The 16,319-nt window shown below is 43.1% G+C and overlaps 1 protein-coding gene across 1 annotated transcript in view; it reads right to left on the bottom strand.

The window, feature by feature from the left end:
* The window catches only part of NOTCH2 (notch receptor 2), an 84,624-nt gene that overhangs the window by 18,938 nt on the left and 49,367 nt on the right, over positions 1 to 16,319 (bottom strand). The window contains exons 13-21 of the mRNA XM_068199238.1: positions 14,489 to 14,681; positions 12,908 to 13,053; positions 12,286 to 12,405; positions 12,022 to 12,174; positions 8,985 to 9,213; positions 5,738 to 5,939; positions 3,090 to 3,243; positions 1,978 to 2,162; positions 1,023 to 1,155 (exon numbers count right to left, since the gene is read on the bottom strand). Coding sequence (XP_068055339.1) covers positions 1,023 to 1,155; positions 1,978 to 2,162; positions 3,090 to 3,243; positions 5,738 to 5,939; positions 8,985 to 9,213; positions 12,022 to 12,174; positions 12,286 to 12,405; positions 12,908 to 13,053; positions 14,489 to 14,681 — 1,515 coding nt within the window. The remainder of the gene's footprint in view (positions 1 to 1,022; positions 1,156 to 1,977; positions 2,163 to 3,089; positions 3,244 to 5,737; positions 5,940 to 8,984; positions 9,214 to 12,021; positions 12,175 to 12,285; positions 12,406 to 12,907; positions 13,054 to 14,488; positions 14,682 to 16,319) is intronic.

Here is a 16,319-nt window from a genome sequence, read left to right as displayed (position 1 = left end):
AATGGGGGGATGTGCTGAAAGCCACAGTAAACTGAATGAACTGGTGATATGCATTGGCAAGAGGCAAATATATTATTTTATATATTATTTAATAAAATATATTTTATTAAATATATTATTTTATAACTGTACTTAAATTTACTTTATGAAAAAGAATTTCGTTCTATCTGACATCTGAAGATTTTGCCAACACTGAGATAGTACACTTCAGGAAGAAAAAGTTCAGAGCAATGTAAAATTTTTAACTGACTTGAGAAATAAGCGTAAAAAAGAACATGAAGTGAGAAAGTATTTACTGATGGGTTAAAATGTTAAATTCTGAATATTTTCAAAAGTAGAAGCCAGGTTCATAGGTAAGATATAAAAGGGAAGGCTAGGTTTTAAAAGCTTGACAATAAACAGGCTGTGGAATCATGCTTACTGAAAACTTGTGATGTAAACTGTGGACTACTTTTTTGGGGTTTTTTTTTTTTTTTTTTTTTTTTTTTCAATTTTTTTCCCCTGAGGAGCTTTTAGTCAAAGAACTCAAATATGTTGAAATAGTTTAGGGTAGCCTGGAGGCACTCAACTTCTTTTCCACCACAGACTCCAGGACAGAGGACAATGAACGGCAAAAATTTAAGCAAGTATAGGACACTGGAAGTTGTTCAAGAACTAAGAAAGTTTCCTACTTATTTCATAGCACCTCAGCCAAAAAGAAACTTTGGATTTACTGTATCAAAAGAGATAGGTCTGGGAGAGACCTTAACAGCAATCTCATACATCCACATTGCCAAAGATGGCTCACACATTCCCAAGGGACACTGCCACGACCTATTCCTTTAAAAGAAAAAAAATTAAAAGGGAGGGAAAAAAGCAGCATTTATTTTTAAAGAGAAAATATGTATCCCAAGGGATCCAGTGTACTTTGGGAACATTCTTCAAAGAACAGAATGCATTCCCTTTTAACCGTGTCTCGTGAAACCAGCAGTCAGAGAGGAAAATTCCCTCTTGTAACATTCACTCAATCGCTGAGTTCCTACCCCGAGTTCCTGGTGGGCAGGAGCACTTGAAGTGATTGACCAGGTCGATGCAGGTCCCTCCGTTCTGGCAGGGCTGGAACTGGCACTCGTCCACCTCGTACTCGCAGTTGACACCCTGGTATCCAGCCACACACTGCCGGCACAGAAAGGAGCGTCAGTGGTCTTCCAGCAGATGTCTCAGAAAGGCTAACACCCACAGAGGAGCCTCAGCGGGGCGGGTGAGGACTGCCTTTGTAGCTGAGCAACTGCAAGTGATTTCAAGGGCTGCACAGCCAGCAGCTTAAACACACAACTCCACCTGTGACACGTAACAGGGCACTGCAAATTTGAATTCAAGTGATTACATTGCTGCAAAACAGAGCAGATCAAATGATGATACCCTCCAGCACTGAAGCTGGCTTAGTAGTTTTGGCTTAAGGTTTAGATAAAACTCATCCTTTCCCTCTGGACATGGGCTTCCAAGGTGTTCTACCATTCCAAAAAGCCTAGGGAGGCTGATATACAACAATCTCATGGCCTACACTGCTCTCTGCATCAGCATTATGAAACAGAAAGCAGTGGAAAGCATTTCCCACCCTGGGAGGCAAGGGATACTTTGCCCCATCCAACAGGGAAAATACAATATTCCTTCACCACACTTTACAAATATTTTAATATAAACCACACCTCAGGCAAAAAGCCTTTCCAGATAAGAACCCCCTCTCCAATGACACAAAGAGTGCAATGCTCATCAACCACAGCTCCTTCCAACCACACCTCCTAATTCATTCTTAAAAACCTCTCAGGAGCACTGTTTTTGCTACAGCCAAATTAAAAACTCCTTCCAGGTGCAGGCTGCTTTTATCCCCTATTTGAAGGTACCTTACCACTTGCAGGTGTTTCTGACTCCCTCTGATGCTGTTGTTTCACTGTGCCCGAAGTATTCACCCCTCTTCCCAGCAAATCCCCGGCTTACCTCGCACTGGTATCCGCCCAGGTGGTCCCGGCAGGTGGCTCCGTTCTGGCAGGGGCTGGAGTCACACTCATCCAGCTGCACCTCGCAGTAGCTGCCCGTGTAACCCACCTGGCACTGGCAGTGGTGGGTGTTGCCCACGTTGAGGCAGTGACCAGAGTGCTGGCACAGCTGGTCCACAGGGACTCCTGGAGCAGAGGTAAATCAGGTCAGCAAACACAAAAAATGCGCTTGCTGCCAGTGCTGGTAGCTCAGACAGGAATGGATATGGGTAGGCCCAACAAATTGAAAAGTTGCAACTTTAAAATTGAAAAGTTACTCCTTAAATTACAGTGGATCAAAACCAAAACTGGCTTACAAAGTCACTGCTCTGTCCTCTTTGGGTCACTGCATTCAACACCGGCACAATTTGTACTGCTGTGTTACTTTAGCACTGGCTGGTGAATACATATCTGAAATACTATTGCTGCTCTACAAAGGTTCAGTGTTGGTACCTAGAATGTCCCCAAAAGGTATGGGAGCTTGACACCTTTCTCCTTTGACACTGAATCTGCTTGTCTGGATTTCCTGGACAAAAGTGGCATGACAGTGTCCATCTGCCTGGGCTACAAGCCATGTTACCAGACAAAACTCACTTAAAAACCAAATGTTTTCCATATACATCATCTGAAGTAGAAAATTACTACTTTGAAGGGCCATGGTACAACCTATATGGCTAAATAGTGCTCGCAGTAATCAGTATTCTCTGCAAAAACACTTATGAGTTCCAAGATGCCTTTCTCGTAGAAGGACATGTCTTAAACCTGGCCTGCCTGGGGTTTAGCAGAAACCTGAGGTTTAGCCTGCATGGGGTTTGGCATGAAGAGCTGATGCATTTTCCAAAAAGGCAGTCCATGTAAAACAGTACTACTGAAACTCTGAGGCCTCATGTAGTATTTCATTCTTCCTTTCTGCCATTTTTGTGACGGGGAGAATCGAGGAAGTCTTGGCTCCCAAACACACCCTTGGCAGAGAGTATTTTTACTTGAGAAGCGACCGCCTAGAGGCAAAGCTCTCTGGGCTGTGCCCAGGTGCAGGGGGAAGGAGATGCTGAAGCACACAGGATGCTGATTTACCTCTCTGTGAAGCTGCCACCTGGCACGAGACGCTGGGCACGTCGCAGTAGGCGCCGGTCCAGCCGGGCGGGCACACACACCGGGTCTGGGCCAGGGTCTGCACACACGTGCCTTTGTTCTTACAGGGAGACTTGCTGCACAGATCCACGAGAGACTGCAGAGCAAACAACCCACGTGAGACATGGCAAATGCAGGAGAAACAGCACTCAGAGAACAAGTTCAAGAGGCAAGGAATGGGAGTTCTGCAGTACAGGTTCCCGTGGCACCTGGAAGAGCAGGACAGTCCTTCCCAAGCTAAGCCAGGTACTTCACCGACAGTCTCATATGCCTGGGAAAGTGCAAGTGTATAGAGGAATAAACCCCAGATGGCAGCATTATTTCAAAATCCTCACACCTCACCATGAAGCTGGATCTTTGACTGTCTCAGTTTGAGAAAATTGGCTTTTATCTCAGATTAGCTTTCTAGTTCCACGCTAGCAGGAGGCTTCCAGCTATTCTCCTTAACTCCCCCCATCTTCACCGCTTTCTGTGGATGACAGATGTGTTCCATATTTTCATCCACACTTTCCATTTCTATCATTAGCTCACCATACCTCCTTTTGGCCCCACTTGTTGCACACTATGGTCTGCCTGCCTTTTTGTGTCTTCCAAGATTCAACTGAAACCCCACAACAGTTTTATGAACTGAGGATGGACCAAAGTATATTGCTTTTCTTGATTTCTCATATAGAAACAAAGAGTCTAAAACTCAGTAAATCATCATATGGAAGTTAAGACCCAAAATAACTGTCTGTTGTAATATAAGTCAGCCACTAACCATAATTTCCTTTTTAAGCTTTTTATCTTCAAATTAATACAGTTATTTATTTGATTTCAAGCTGACTTGAGGTAGGGTGAGGTTTTTAAAGTGACTAGCACCGAACTTTGGCTGTAAAATGCAATTTCAATTGCAGAAAGTTCTGCTTTTCAGATGCAAACTGTCTCCTCACAAAGATTAAAGTAAAAAAAAAAATCTGTGCTTTCACAGGCAACCAAAAGGAAACTTGGAATTAAGTTTTATCACATGTAGTTGAGCGTGAAGAAGAAAAAACACCGAGCCTCTTGCTTCTGCATTTGTAATGAGTAGCTGACTGTTTTACATGCAAATTCTAAAACTTATGAATCATTGTCTGATTTTGTGCTGCTTATTTAGCTTTGCTAATTAGGTCAAGCCAGTTTACCACTAAGACAAGAACTACAGTGTAGCTGCAATCTATAAATCTCCCCAATCCAGCTTTGAGTAGTACTTAGCTAAATTTAGAAAGTTCTGGTTCCTCGTATAAAATGGGTAATACATTACAATCAAGCTCCTCTGAACATAAAGCAGACCTTCTGAGAATGCACAGCGTTTAATCTGGGGAAAGGAACATTAATCCTTTTCTCCAGTAAAAACAAAGCAAACGTAACAGAAGAGGAACTACTGAACTTCACAGTACTTCACCATCACTCTCAATGCTAATTCTCCCAATAAGGTTTAAGTGCTGTGCCCAGAATGCATAATTAGGGCAGCAGAGGGGTTGCTTTTTTCTATCACTTCATTACTTTGCATTCACTTCCTCCATTAGCAATACCTAGAAGCAGACCTGACAATTTAATGTCTAGCAACATACTTCTGAAAAAGCACCTCCCCCACTGCCACTGAAATGCTTCTTTCCAGCACTCACTGCTTTACAAAGACATGTTGGCATGAAAGAGAGCTGCAAAATTCTTACAAAAATGCAGTTTTCCAGCAATTCAAGAAATTCACCTTTTTTTTTTAATGGCAGCACTTAAGCCTGTTGGTAAAGGAAGCCCATACAGAGTTTACCATTCCAAAAGCAAAAATAGTCTCACATCATTCTTGCTGTTTTGATAAGAACAGAATCAAAAAGAATTCTGATTTGAAAAACATCATTTTGTTTCCACTGTGCCATGCCAAGTTAGAGTTTTTAATAGGCACTAGTCAGTCATTTACAGTATACAGGGTTTGCAGCTCCTGTGGAAAACTGGAAAATGCCTGAACTTAAGTGTGCATGTAGGCTGGAGATTTTTATTGAGGTTGTGAATAGGACAAGCACGTCATTTACTGCCTCAAAACATTTTATGGCTTTTCATGAAGAAAGATTTACTATCAACCCTGATTACAATTTACCTCCCTGTAACTGTAAAGAATGAACCTGTTAAATCTAAGTCCTGCTAATCAGACTGATATTCTGGGGTTCTTTTGTGCTTGTTTGCTGGTTTGTTTGTTGTTTCTTTTTTTTTTTTTAATACAGGACTGTCTTCAATCAGGACAATTTCATGCTTTGAATGAAATGGAGCCATTTTCCAGGGCAACAGCTGGTTTTCATTTAAGGAAACGAATCTAGAAAGTTCCAGTGACACCTGTTCTCATCAATAACCACTTTTCTCCTCCTTGCAAATAGACAGGGGATAGAACTAGACGATCTCTAAAGTCTCTTCCAGCCCTTCTGTGTTTTCCAGTTTTGAACAGGGGCACCTAATGGGCCAACCAGCCCTCCCCAGGACTGAAGGAACAAGAGCTCAGCCATGTTTGGCACCTCACACCTCTCCCATGTCACCTCTGCTGCTGGACAGCTCAAACAACAACGCCACAACGAGTCACCCACCTTGCAGTTCTTGCCAGTGTAGCCCAAGGGACATATACACCTGTATGTGCCCAGGCTGTCCACACAGGTGCCCCTGTTGAGGCAGGGATGGGAGTCACACTCGTTGATTTCCGTCAGGCAGAAAGGTCCCGTGAAGCCCAGGGGGCACTGGCAGGTGAAGGAATTGATTCCATCCACACAAGTGCCTCCATTGAAACAGGAGCTGCAAGGGAGGAGGAAGAAAGGTAAGCTGAGACAAAATGCAATGAGCTCACAGACAAAAAGGAACATAAATGTGACTGAAATTAGGGAGAAAAGCAGATAACAGGATCTTTTGATCACTGCTAACTTCTGGCTGAAGAAGTATCAGCCAGAAAACAGCAATCCTAGGGAATTCCAGCTCACCCTCCAGCTCACTTTTACCTCAGCAGAACAAGAAAGTAAAGCAGGGTTTTAATGAGTCATTATGATGGATGCAACTAATTTAATGAAACCTCCCCAGCTTCAATGTGACCACAAACACTACCTCGTGTGGCTTGCTCAAACTGATACATTTTATTACAAATTACAATTGTATTACAAATTATGAGAAACAAAACAATTTGCCTTTTTTTTTTAAAATCTTCAAAGGAATCAGGGGTATGGTTTCTCAAGGAAAAAGTTCATACAACATGCAAAACACAAGCATGTTCTTCACTGAAATTATGTGAAAGTATTGGTATTGCTAAATCCCTTCTTTCTCTTCTCATGAGAATTTTAACTCCTGATTTGTAAAACTACTCATACATGCCCTGGCAGAATTCAGATCAAAGGAATTATCCCCCTTCCCCCCACTCTTCTGATCATAAGAAATTCTGCCAGATTAGGTGTCCTAGGGAGAAGGCACTGGGAAAGTTTGGAGAATTGATGTGTCATGCAAAACTGACTCAGTTTTCCTTGTAAAGGAACTCCTGCTCCTCTGAGAATAATGCTAGATGAGACTTGAGATAATCGGTTTGATAGAGTACACAAACCAAATTCATGTCTGCTATCCGCTTTGTGCCTGTCAAAGGGTATTTCAACGAGAGGAGCCCCTGACTCACTGCGGGGTCTGTTGTTGTTGGGCCTCACCCCCTGGTTGGGGTGGCCTGGAAAGGTGGAAAAGTCTCTCCTCCAACCCGAGCTTCCAAAGACTCAGTGGTCTTCAGTCGTCTGGTCTCAAGGTAGTTTATTGTGTGTTATCTGAAAGATTTCTCCCTGAGCTGCTGCGGTCCGTTCAGCAGTCAGGCAAGGCACACTGCCCTCCCAGGGGGCTGGTGCCCTCTTTTATATCATTCATTGTGTGTTAAATGTTTACGGTTTTTCCCCAATGCCCACCACCTGTATTGAACAGTGACATTCTACTCTAAACCAATCTGTGAGTGCCAACATCACCAAGAACATGGAGGTTAGGAAGGAGAAGGAAAGAGGACAGGACACGCCCAAATCCCTCCATCTTAGAACTTCTGACCCCCATGTACAAAACTCAGACCCCTCTGTACAAGGCCTAAAACCCCCCTGTACAGCACTCAAAAATTCTTCCTCTCACTTTGTGACTACTTCTACTATAATATCTGAACTTGTGTGATTTCTTGTTCTTCCTGCAAGGTTGGTAAATTGTTCCATGGATCAGGTTCAAAGCCACAGGGGTCTGTGGCTGCATTCCAGGGTCTCAGATGCTTCTGACCCGGGCCTGGAACATCCAAGAGTGTCCAAGGGACATTCTGGGTTCCGACAACTCACCTCCCTGAACTCACAGTGCAGGGAAGCAAGTTTTAAATATCGAAATTCTGACTGCGATTACGGTAGAGATGTCAACATTAACCTACTTATCAAACATTACAAACATTAAACTGCTCAGCAGAGAAGTTCCTCTGTCTTGGGGGCTGAATTCTGTTTTAGAGGGAGAGCAAACTGCCGTTTCCACTTTTGGCAAAGCAGGGAAGACAGAGGAGCTGCCATTCACCTGGTGTGTTTCACTGAAACCAGGTACCAAAAGGAGAGGGCACTCTCTCACAGGCAGCTTCTCACACAACACACGGAACAATCATTTGACCCACATTCAAATTAGCCAACCACCACAGTGCTCTTAAGCACAGCTCGGTAATTTTGGTTGAGAAGGTGTGACTGGTTTAGCTTGGCAGAGCGTTGAAAATTGCTACATCCTTAATTCATACCTGCAAGACTGGTTCCTGTCCTGACTGATAACAAAAACAGGATGAACCTCAAGGAAGAGCCAGGAGTTCTGCTAAAACACCCAGCATACTTCACTCCATTCAACAACTGTTGTGCAAATTAAACACACCCTCATCAGTGACACAACCCTGCTCTTAAGAAAAAGATATTGAAATACCTCCTCCTCAAATGCTATTTTATAAAAGGTAGGAAAGATCTTTCCTATTTGTGCAGAAAATACTTGAGAAAACCAAGAGCTTTGCATAATTTGTCTCTGGTAACTAGACTAGAACCAAGAACTTCTTAATTATTTTTTAACCACTGCAAGTTTTAAAGAAATTGTTAGAATTTTTTCCCATTTGAGAATCTGAAGTTACATCAATCCTAACAAAGCTTAAAATAAATATGCAGGCAGATGATGGAATCACATGTTTAACTCTCAAAGAGCTCTTAAAACTACCCCATGAACCATTTATATTAGGACCAGCTGTTGAGCATTTTAACTCAGTTCCACACCTCCCCCTTTAGAATGACCTCAGGTTTTATCTCGACACTGCTAAACCACATCCAATTTTTTTTTTTGCGAGCATTAAAAGATCTCTGATGATTAAATCTTTCCAATACAGAATTTAGTGGATTTAGTGTTTCTCCTGGTTTCTTCTTCATACTATTTGTTGTCAACAACTCAGGAATAATTTATTTTCGCTGCTTTTCTAAGTTGGCCATTGCTTCCATTTTTGCAGCTTTTGTATTTCTCAACAGAGTAACCATTCGTAACCAATTATTTCCCCTCCCCTATGTGATAGTGAATTATTATATGAATTATTTACATTTCAATAAGCTAAGCACCCCTGTTTTAACTTCCGTTAAACACCGCCACGTTCATCCTGTAACGGAACTGTTGGAAGAACGTTAGAAGAAACTGAGGACCAGGCAACTGTGTTTCAGCTAAGCCAGCTTTCCTTGCGAGAATCACGAGTATGCCTGTGACAAATGGCAGGAAAGGAGGATTGCCCTGGTCAGAAGCTGCTCGCGAGCAGGAGGGCAGGAGCAGCAGAGAGCGCAGGTGCCTCACCTGTCAGTGCACTCGTCGACGTTGCTCTCGCAGTTGGTTCCCTCGAAGCCCGGCGGGCACTTGCAGGTGTAGCTGTTGACGTAGTGGGTGCAGGTGCCCCCGTTCCTGCAGGGCTCACTCAGACACTCGTTGGTGTCCGTCTGACATTTATCCCCGTGAAATCCGGGCAGGCAGATGCACGAGAAGGAGTCGATCCCATCCACGCACGAGGCTCCGTTCTGGCAGGGATCTAGGACAGAGGCACCACAGCGAGTGTTACAATGGGTGACAGTGAGGGGCCAGGCCTAGAGCAGTCATTCCTATGGAAAAAAAAGGGGCCACACAGCCCAGAATACGGACAGGTTTTTCTCAGCCTCTTTATGGAACAGGTAGCTGCAAAGCATTTTCAATTAGAAATTTACAAGGAGGTGTGGATCAAGGCCAACCTTCAGGGCCTAAAGGTTTCTCTGCTGGAATTTGTTCAACCAAAACCCAAAGCCTCTCAGTTTAAAATTCAAATACTGCTTTTGTGACAGATGCCTACTGATACAAGAAAAACAGAGCAGCAAGTGTTTCTTCTTCCTTTACCAAGTTTTATTCATCAGAGAACTCAGCACAGTCTCTCTTTTCCAGATTCTGCTTAACACAGGAGAGAACTTGTGTGCTTAATTTTCAGCATGAGAGCAGTGCAGTCAAATCAAATGTGTATGTGAATATTAGCACATATATGAGCACTTATGCATTACTGAGCACTTGACATTTTTCCCAGCATCACAGACTGGTTGGGGAAAGGCTGGCAGAAAAGCTCACAAACTCCTACACCACCATGGATTCTCCTCAGTCACTGCATTTCTTGACATCTTCCTTATCCCTGCCACGCTCTTGCTACTTGCATACCACTGTTTTTTGATCTAAGCCACCTCCTACTACGGTATTCCTTCTGCTTCCACAAGTAGCAATCTGCCCGAAAGATTTCTGCCGTTCAGTAATTTCTTCCTGCTTTTCTCCTTCCACGTTTGGATTTAAGACCCACATTCCTGAAGCCAGATTCCTTTTCTACTCTGCATTCCACAGAGCAAAAGCCTAATATACGAAGGCAGAGAGGGAAACTGGGAGGGGGGAGGAAAAAGGGAGAAAGCAAGGGGGGTTGAAAAATAGGTTACCAAGCCAATTTTTGGATTTAGGACTACTTTTAAGTACTGCTAAAATATGAACTTGAAAATGCAAATAGACCCACCAAAAATTTACAGTTTATCCTAAGTATCAGAAGCTAATTCTGTTTACTGGGAAATGAAGAAAAGAAATGTGAAAGGTAATTAAAGCTCATTTTTTGACTGAGAAATATGCTCACATGTTAAGAATTTGTATTATGAGACACACCTGCATCCATTTAAAGGTCATTTGACTACTGCAGAGAAAAAGCACATTCAAAGCAAGACCCCTGGCAGCTATGAAATGTTGTGTCTGTGGCAGTCAGCCATGTATGAGTGAAGCCAAAAGCTGTGCATTAATTCTCTGTGCCACACATTTACTGGCAGAGGAAGGAGACTTGGGTATCAACTTTTCAATAAGTTCCTGTTGTTGGAGGGTTTGTTTGCTTCATAGATTAAAGACATTTGGCTCAAGGCATGGAAGGTTTTTGTTATGCTAAATGAAATCAGCTGTGGCAGCAATGTGAAATGCTTCTTCAGCCTCATGGGTGTGCTGCCTAAGACAACACGGGGTGAATCCCACAGCTCTCAGAACACTTGGGAGGAGGGAGAGAGATGTCCCAGCTGTTCCAGAGGGAAAACGTTTTTATCTTCAGGCACCCACACAAAAACTAACAGGACAGGCAATGATTTTGTTGGCTTCAGTAAGCAAAGCTCTGGGTCACTGCACTGTGACACTTTTGGTACTGTACCTGTCTGCTCAGAAAGAAGGAATTAAAAGCTCAGGCTGAGCCAGACACCTCAGAAGTTCTTTGAGTGCTGCTTTGGGGGCTCCCACGGTAACTTTTGCTAATAGACTTGTTTGGATCCTTCTTTACAGCAGTCATGAATTTACATTTTTTTTCCAATGCAAAACAGAATTTGCTAAGTTCACACCTAAAGTCTTCAAAACTCCATTTTAGTTTTAAGCTGATAGCAAAAAACAGGGGATTGGTTTTTTTTGGTGGTTTTGTTTTGGGTTTTTTTTTTTTTGTGTTTTTTGGGGTTTTTTGGGGTGGTTGTTTTGGGTTTTTCAGTTCATTTGGTTGGGTTTTTTTAAAGACCTGGCCAATCTAAGAATTACAGCATTATGAACTCCTCCAAGGTTTGATAAAGCACTTTTCAAACAGTAACAGATGAACTTTTAAACACGAGACATTTCTCATTTTAAACACGAGACATTTCTCAGGAGACTCTGATTTTATCTGATGATGATACAGAATATGCCCAGTAAGAAAAAGAAGCTACTATGCATTTGGTTTCCCTTATAAACAGCAGTGTCAAGGACATGAAATTAATACTTGTTTTCTTGCAATTTGAGCTGTTCCAGTACTCATCCATGTATGGGCTACCCTATTCCAGAAGAGAGGGCCTTCCTGCTGCTTAATTTGTTTTCAAATATGGATTAACTGGAACTGCAACAGGACCCACTCTTCCCAGAATATTAATGTCAGACAGACATTTCAGGAAGGACTGATATACCCCAGATTCCCACCACACCTCAATCAAACTGAACGTTGAAATACAGGTAAGCCCTGCAGTGGCACTTAGCCTTGATGGATTAAAATTCCAGGCAAATACAATTTTGCATTTAACAGTGCTTCTTATTAAAGTATGTAAACTCTAAGGGCCTTTTCAAGTTAAGGATCTGGGAACAACAGCTGCCATCAGTTAGGACACCGTGGTCCATTTCTAGCAGCTGAACATGATGGATTTGGACTGCCTCAAACATTAGAAAAGTGAAGTTTGGTGGTTTTTTTCCTTTTGGCAAGAGATCATAAAAGACCCTTAGGAATCTGTCAAACAGCAGTCAGCAAATTTATTTTTGGGAAAGACTGGAAAACACTGAGCAAAGTGCTGATACCCACTTGACAGGCAGTCATCAATGTTGCTGTCACAGTCCCCTCCGGTGAAGCCAGGCCGACACTCGCACAGGTAACTGCCCTGGATGTTGTGGCACAGGGCATGGTTCTTGCAGGGCTTGGAGAGACACTCATCAATATCCACCGTGCATCTTTCCCCTGAAAACGTGCAGAGTCCAAGGGTGAGACCCCTCACAAAGCAATGGCCAGGAGGCTCAGGGCCAGCACTGCTCAGCACTGAAAGCACAGCGTGTTCCCCATCCACCTTACCTTCCCAGCCAGGGGCACATTGGCAGGTGTAGCCTTCAGAGTCAGGAGATTCTTGGCAGATTCCCGAGTTCTCACAAGGATTAGGGGAACAAGGAGAAACCACTACCTGGCAGTTCACACCTGGAGAACAGAATGGGAAAAAGCAGAAGAATGTGCTGCTAAGAGCTTGGTGCTTCTTGGAAGAATGAACAAAGAGGTTGTAACTCACATGACTATCCCACACCACCGTGGGCAGCACTGCCACATTTTGAAAAATCTCAGCAGAAGGAAAAGGAGAGCAGAGCCCTCCTCATGGACTCGGTGTAGAGGCAGCCATGGTCATTTTGAGTTTAACGTCCCTCCAATTTCCAGGGCATTTATGTAGATTTCATAATTTACAAAGAAAATTAAGCTAAGCTTCCAACAGGACATTTTTTAATGATTCCAAGCAAGGCTTAGACAAGCCCTTGCCAAGTATTCTATTACTGCATCATGTCTACAGGAACTGACTAATTTAACCTCATACAGCCATGGCATTTCCCATCTTGATTACTATTTCCACAAAGTTTAATGAAAAGAAATTTCTCTAAAGGTGCAATGAAGTAAAAAGGGAAAAGATAACAAATATTTTCTGAATTTTCACCTTTGAATCCCTTCCTACAGGTACATCTGTATCCATTCAACAGATCCTCACAAGTTCCTCCATTCTGGCATGGGTTTGATTTACATTCATTCCCTTCTGTTGAACAGTAATCTCCTATCCAGCCTGGGTCGCAGACACACTTGTACCTTGAAAGGCAAAACAGCAGTAATTTTAGAGCATTTTGAAGTAACTCCTCGACCAGTTTCTCCTGCATATTAGTTTTGTAGAGAAAACCAGAAGAACTCTCTTGAGTAGAGCCCTAAGTTACTTTAGATTGCTTACCCCAGCTGTATAATTTTGAAAATACTGAAAATAAACCCGCCCTTAAAATCACACTTCCCTCGTTGCAGTTTTCACAAAGTGTTCAGTCAACCAGCAATGCTTCTGCTTTGATAAGATCATCTCAACATATTCAAACAAAGACAGAAACAAAAAAAAAAAGATTGGAAAAAAAAAAAAGAAGTGGAGGGGAACAATAGGTTCCAAAGATAACTAGACTGATTTAATACCAAATAGTGGTTTCAAATGAAAATAGCTGGCTGGGAGCAGGAGCAATCTTCTCCATCACGTTTCAAAATCTGAAGTAGAGCACACCCCACCCACATGACGTAGAAACAAGGACTTGGCGGATCAGCCTGGACTCAGGCCACACAGCACACACAGGCCTCTGTCCCTGCCCTGCAAACACGGCTTATTTTACGACGAGATGAACAAAAATCTGCTCTCCAAGTTTTTGAGGAGGCTGAATTAGCATTATAGGCAGCTTTCCTGTCAGCTCCAGGGAAAGTGCTGCATCCTGCCCTACAGAGCTACCTGCAGCAACAAATCACTTCCCTGCCCAAATGCTGACAACACTTCCCAGGATGCAGTACATATCTGGGAGGCTATTCCATGTATAGTTAGGAACTTTCACAAACAAAACATCCCTAGACTTACCATTACCAAAAAGAAGTCTGATTTAGGGCTCCCAAAATCTGCATTTGGTCTTCCTGGATGGGAAGATTCAGAAGCAACTACTGCCATCAAAAGACCCAGAGAGAATTTTCCTTTCTTTTCTCAGACATGCAACAATCTCAGTAAAGCTGACAAAATCTCAGCAGTGAACAAAGTGTCCTGGGTGAAATATCCATCCCTGGAGCAAAAGTTGTCAGCCTGCTCCTTGATCCACTGTTTGGTTAGGAAGAACAGCACTAGCCAATAAAGACAGTCCTCATGTTCAATGCTTTAGGTTTTGATGGAATAGATTACTGCTGCTCCCCAAAGATTTAATCTGGAACCATTTCTTTATTTTAATTGCATTCACTCAATTCACTAGAATCACCAAACCCTCCCTCTAGATGGTGGCAGTACACCCTACACTACTTGCCCATGCAAAACCAGCCAACAACACAAGGCAGGACAGAAAAACCTATGTTGAAACACCAGCTGGTGAATGAAGGTCTACACCTTACTGTGATTATGTCATAGGCATCACATAAATTGGGAACCTACTCTGAGAAATTAGAGAAAAATCGGGAGCTGGAAGTCTGGACAGAGCAAGACTATCCCAGAAGGCAGCAGGTAGGTTTAATGAGTCCTTACCCAGTGGCAATGTGTGTGCAGTTGCCATGCACACAGGGGTTGCTGAGGCAGCCATCAGCCTGGGACTGGCAGTGGGGGTGGTGGAAACCCTCAGGGCACACACACCGAAAGCCGTTCACCTCGTTTATGCACGTGCCGCCGTTGTGGCAGGGGCTGGACGTGCACTCGTCGATGTCCGCGTTACAGCGGGGGCCTGGAGGGAAAAATCAACACTTCCTGAGCAGCATTTCTTAAAAGAGCGCTTGCTTTGCACCTCTGCAAGAGCACACACTGAGACACAGCTCAGGGAAGCCAAGGCAGCAGCATGGAGCTCACATGCCTCCGTGCTTTAACTCAAGCCAAGAGAAGCGTTTCTGAGAGATGCAGCACTTTCCTGTGCCTGGAAAACAGCACTTACACTCAGCAAGTATTTACAAACCATTCCAGAATCTCCACTAAAATCACCAGTTAATATTGATTAGGAAAGCAAAAACCACTCAGCTGTATCATGCTTGCAACAAACCTCTTGAGCTCCACTTGCCGTAGCCCTGCTCCTCTGCTTTGAAGTACCTACCCTTTGAACAACCAATAGTGCCCAAATGTCTGCAGTAAATACAGTTCTTGTGGTTTATTGCGCAAAAGGGGCTCTAAAAAACACCGTTTCCTGTTTTGCCTGCCTCTGATTACGACTGCAAGATCCTTGAAGTAGTGACCAAAAGGACTTGTGAGGCTGGAAAGCTAAACAGAGTGAACGATGCAGTAAGCTGAAAGCATTTTGAACAGAAGGCAATGACAAAGTAACAAGACCCCATGCAAGCCAGCTCCTTAAAGACTGGAATCAGCCAATTCATCACATTACTGAATTATTTTAACAGCATAACAGTAAGAGATCCAGCAGGATAACAAATATGGAATGCCAGCAACCTAGGAGAGTGGTAGGCACGAGTGATCAGCATCATCCCTCATTTTATTCTGGGGACTAGAGAGTACCACCATGCCAGAGCCATAGGAGGGAAGGAAGGAGCATCAGGAGTTTAGAAAGGCCCCAAGAGAAAAGCACAAGACACATGAAACATTCTAGTGCTCTAATGCATTTCAGACCTATTCTAACTAGAATCACTCTGTAATAAACAGTAACAAACATGATGAGAAAGCTGTAATAAACAGTACCAACTGCCTCACAATGGTTATTTTGTATTACCCTGCATGGCTCAAAACACAAATGCCCTTGTAAACAGTGGTGAGATGTGCTTTAGTCATCAGGAATAGTCTGATGTTGGCTCAGAATTCTAAACATGGATCCAGAGGTGTCTAACCACTTCTTTTTTCAGCCCCACTTTGACTGTACCAGAGAAATTTTGTAGTTTAAAAAGAAAACAGAACAGACCATGCTATGACAGAGAAGTACTGAAAAAAATCAGATTATTTGTCTGAAGACTTCAGAGTGGAAAGCAACTCAAGAGAACACCAAGTTAATGCTCTGATTTCAGAGAAATAGAAATACTGCTCATGGTCAAAGCCCAAGGCAGAGTCTAATCAAACACCTCCCCATATTGTCCAGTCTCTCTGTCCCTGGAAAGAGGCTGTAAATAATAAACCAAAGTCACGTGGGTTTATTTGTTATAAACCCAAGAACCATGAATTGGACTTAATTACCTAACAAGAATGGCATTTCACAGCACAGATTGGGCCATTTTTCTGTTTGGTAGAACTGGCTGTAGTGTAAGATGCTAAGATCCAAAGATTAGAAGGATTTACTGAGACACCAACTGAATCCCTTGCAGTCAGTATGCAAAGAACACTTCCCTGGCTACTCGGATAACTATCTTCAAAACAATTCAGAGCCCTTGGG

This window comes from Anomalospiza imberbis, chromosome 9 (genome assembly GCF_031753505.1).
Source record: "Anomalospiza imberbis isolate Cuckoo-Finch-1a 21T00152 chromosome 9, ASM3175350v1, whole genome shotgun sequence".
NCBI lineage: Eukaryota > Metazoa > Chordata > Aves > Passeriformes > Viduidae > Anomalospiza > Anomalospiza imberbis.
Note: the sequence above shows the minus strand (reverse complement) of the source record. Positions and strands in the feature narration are given on the sequence as shown.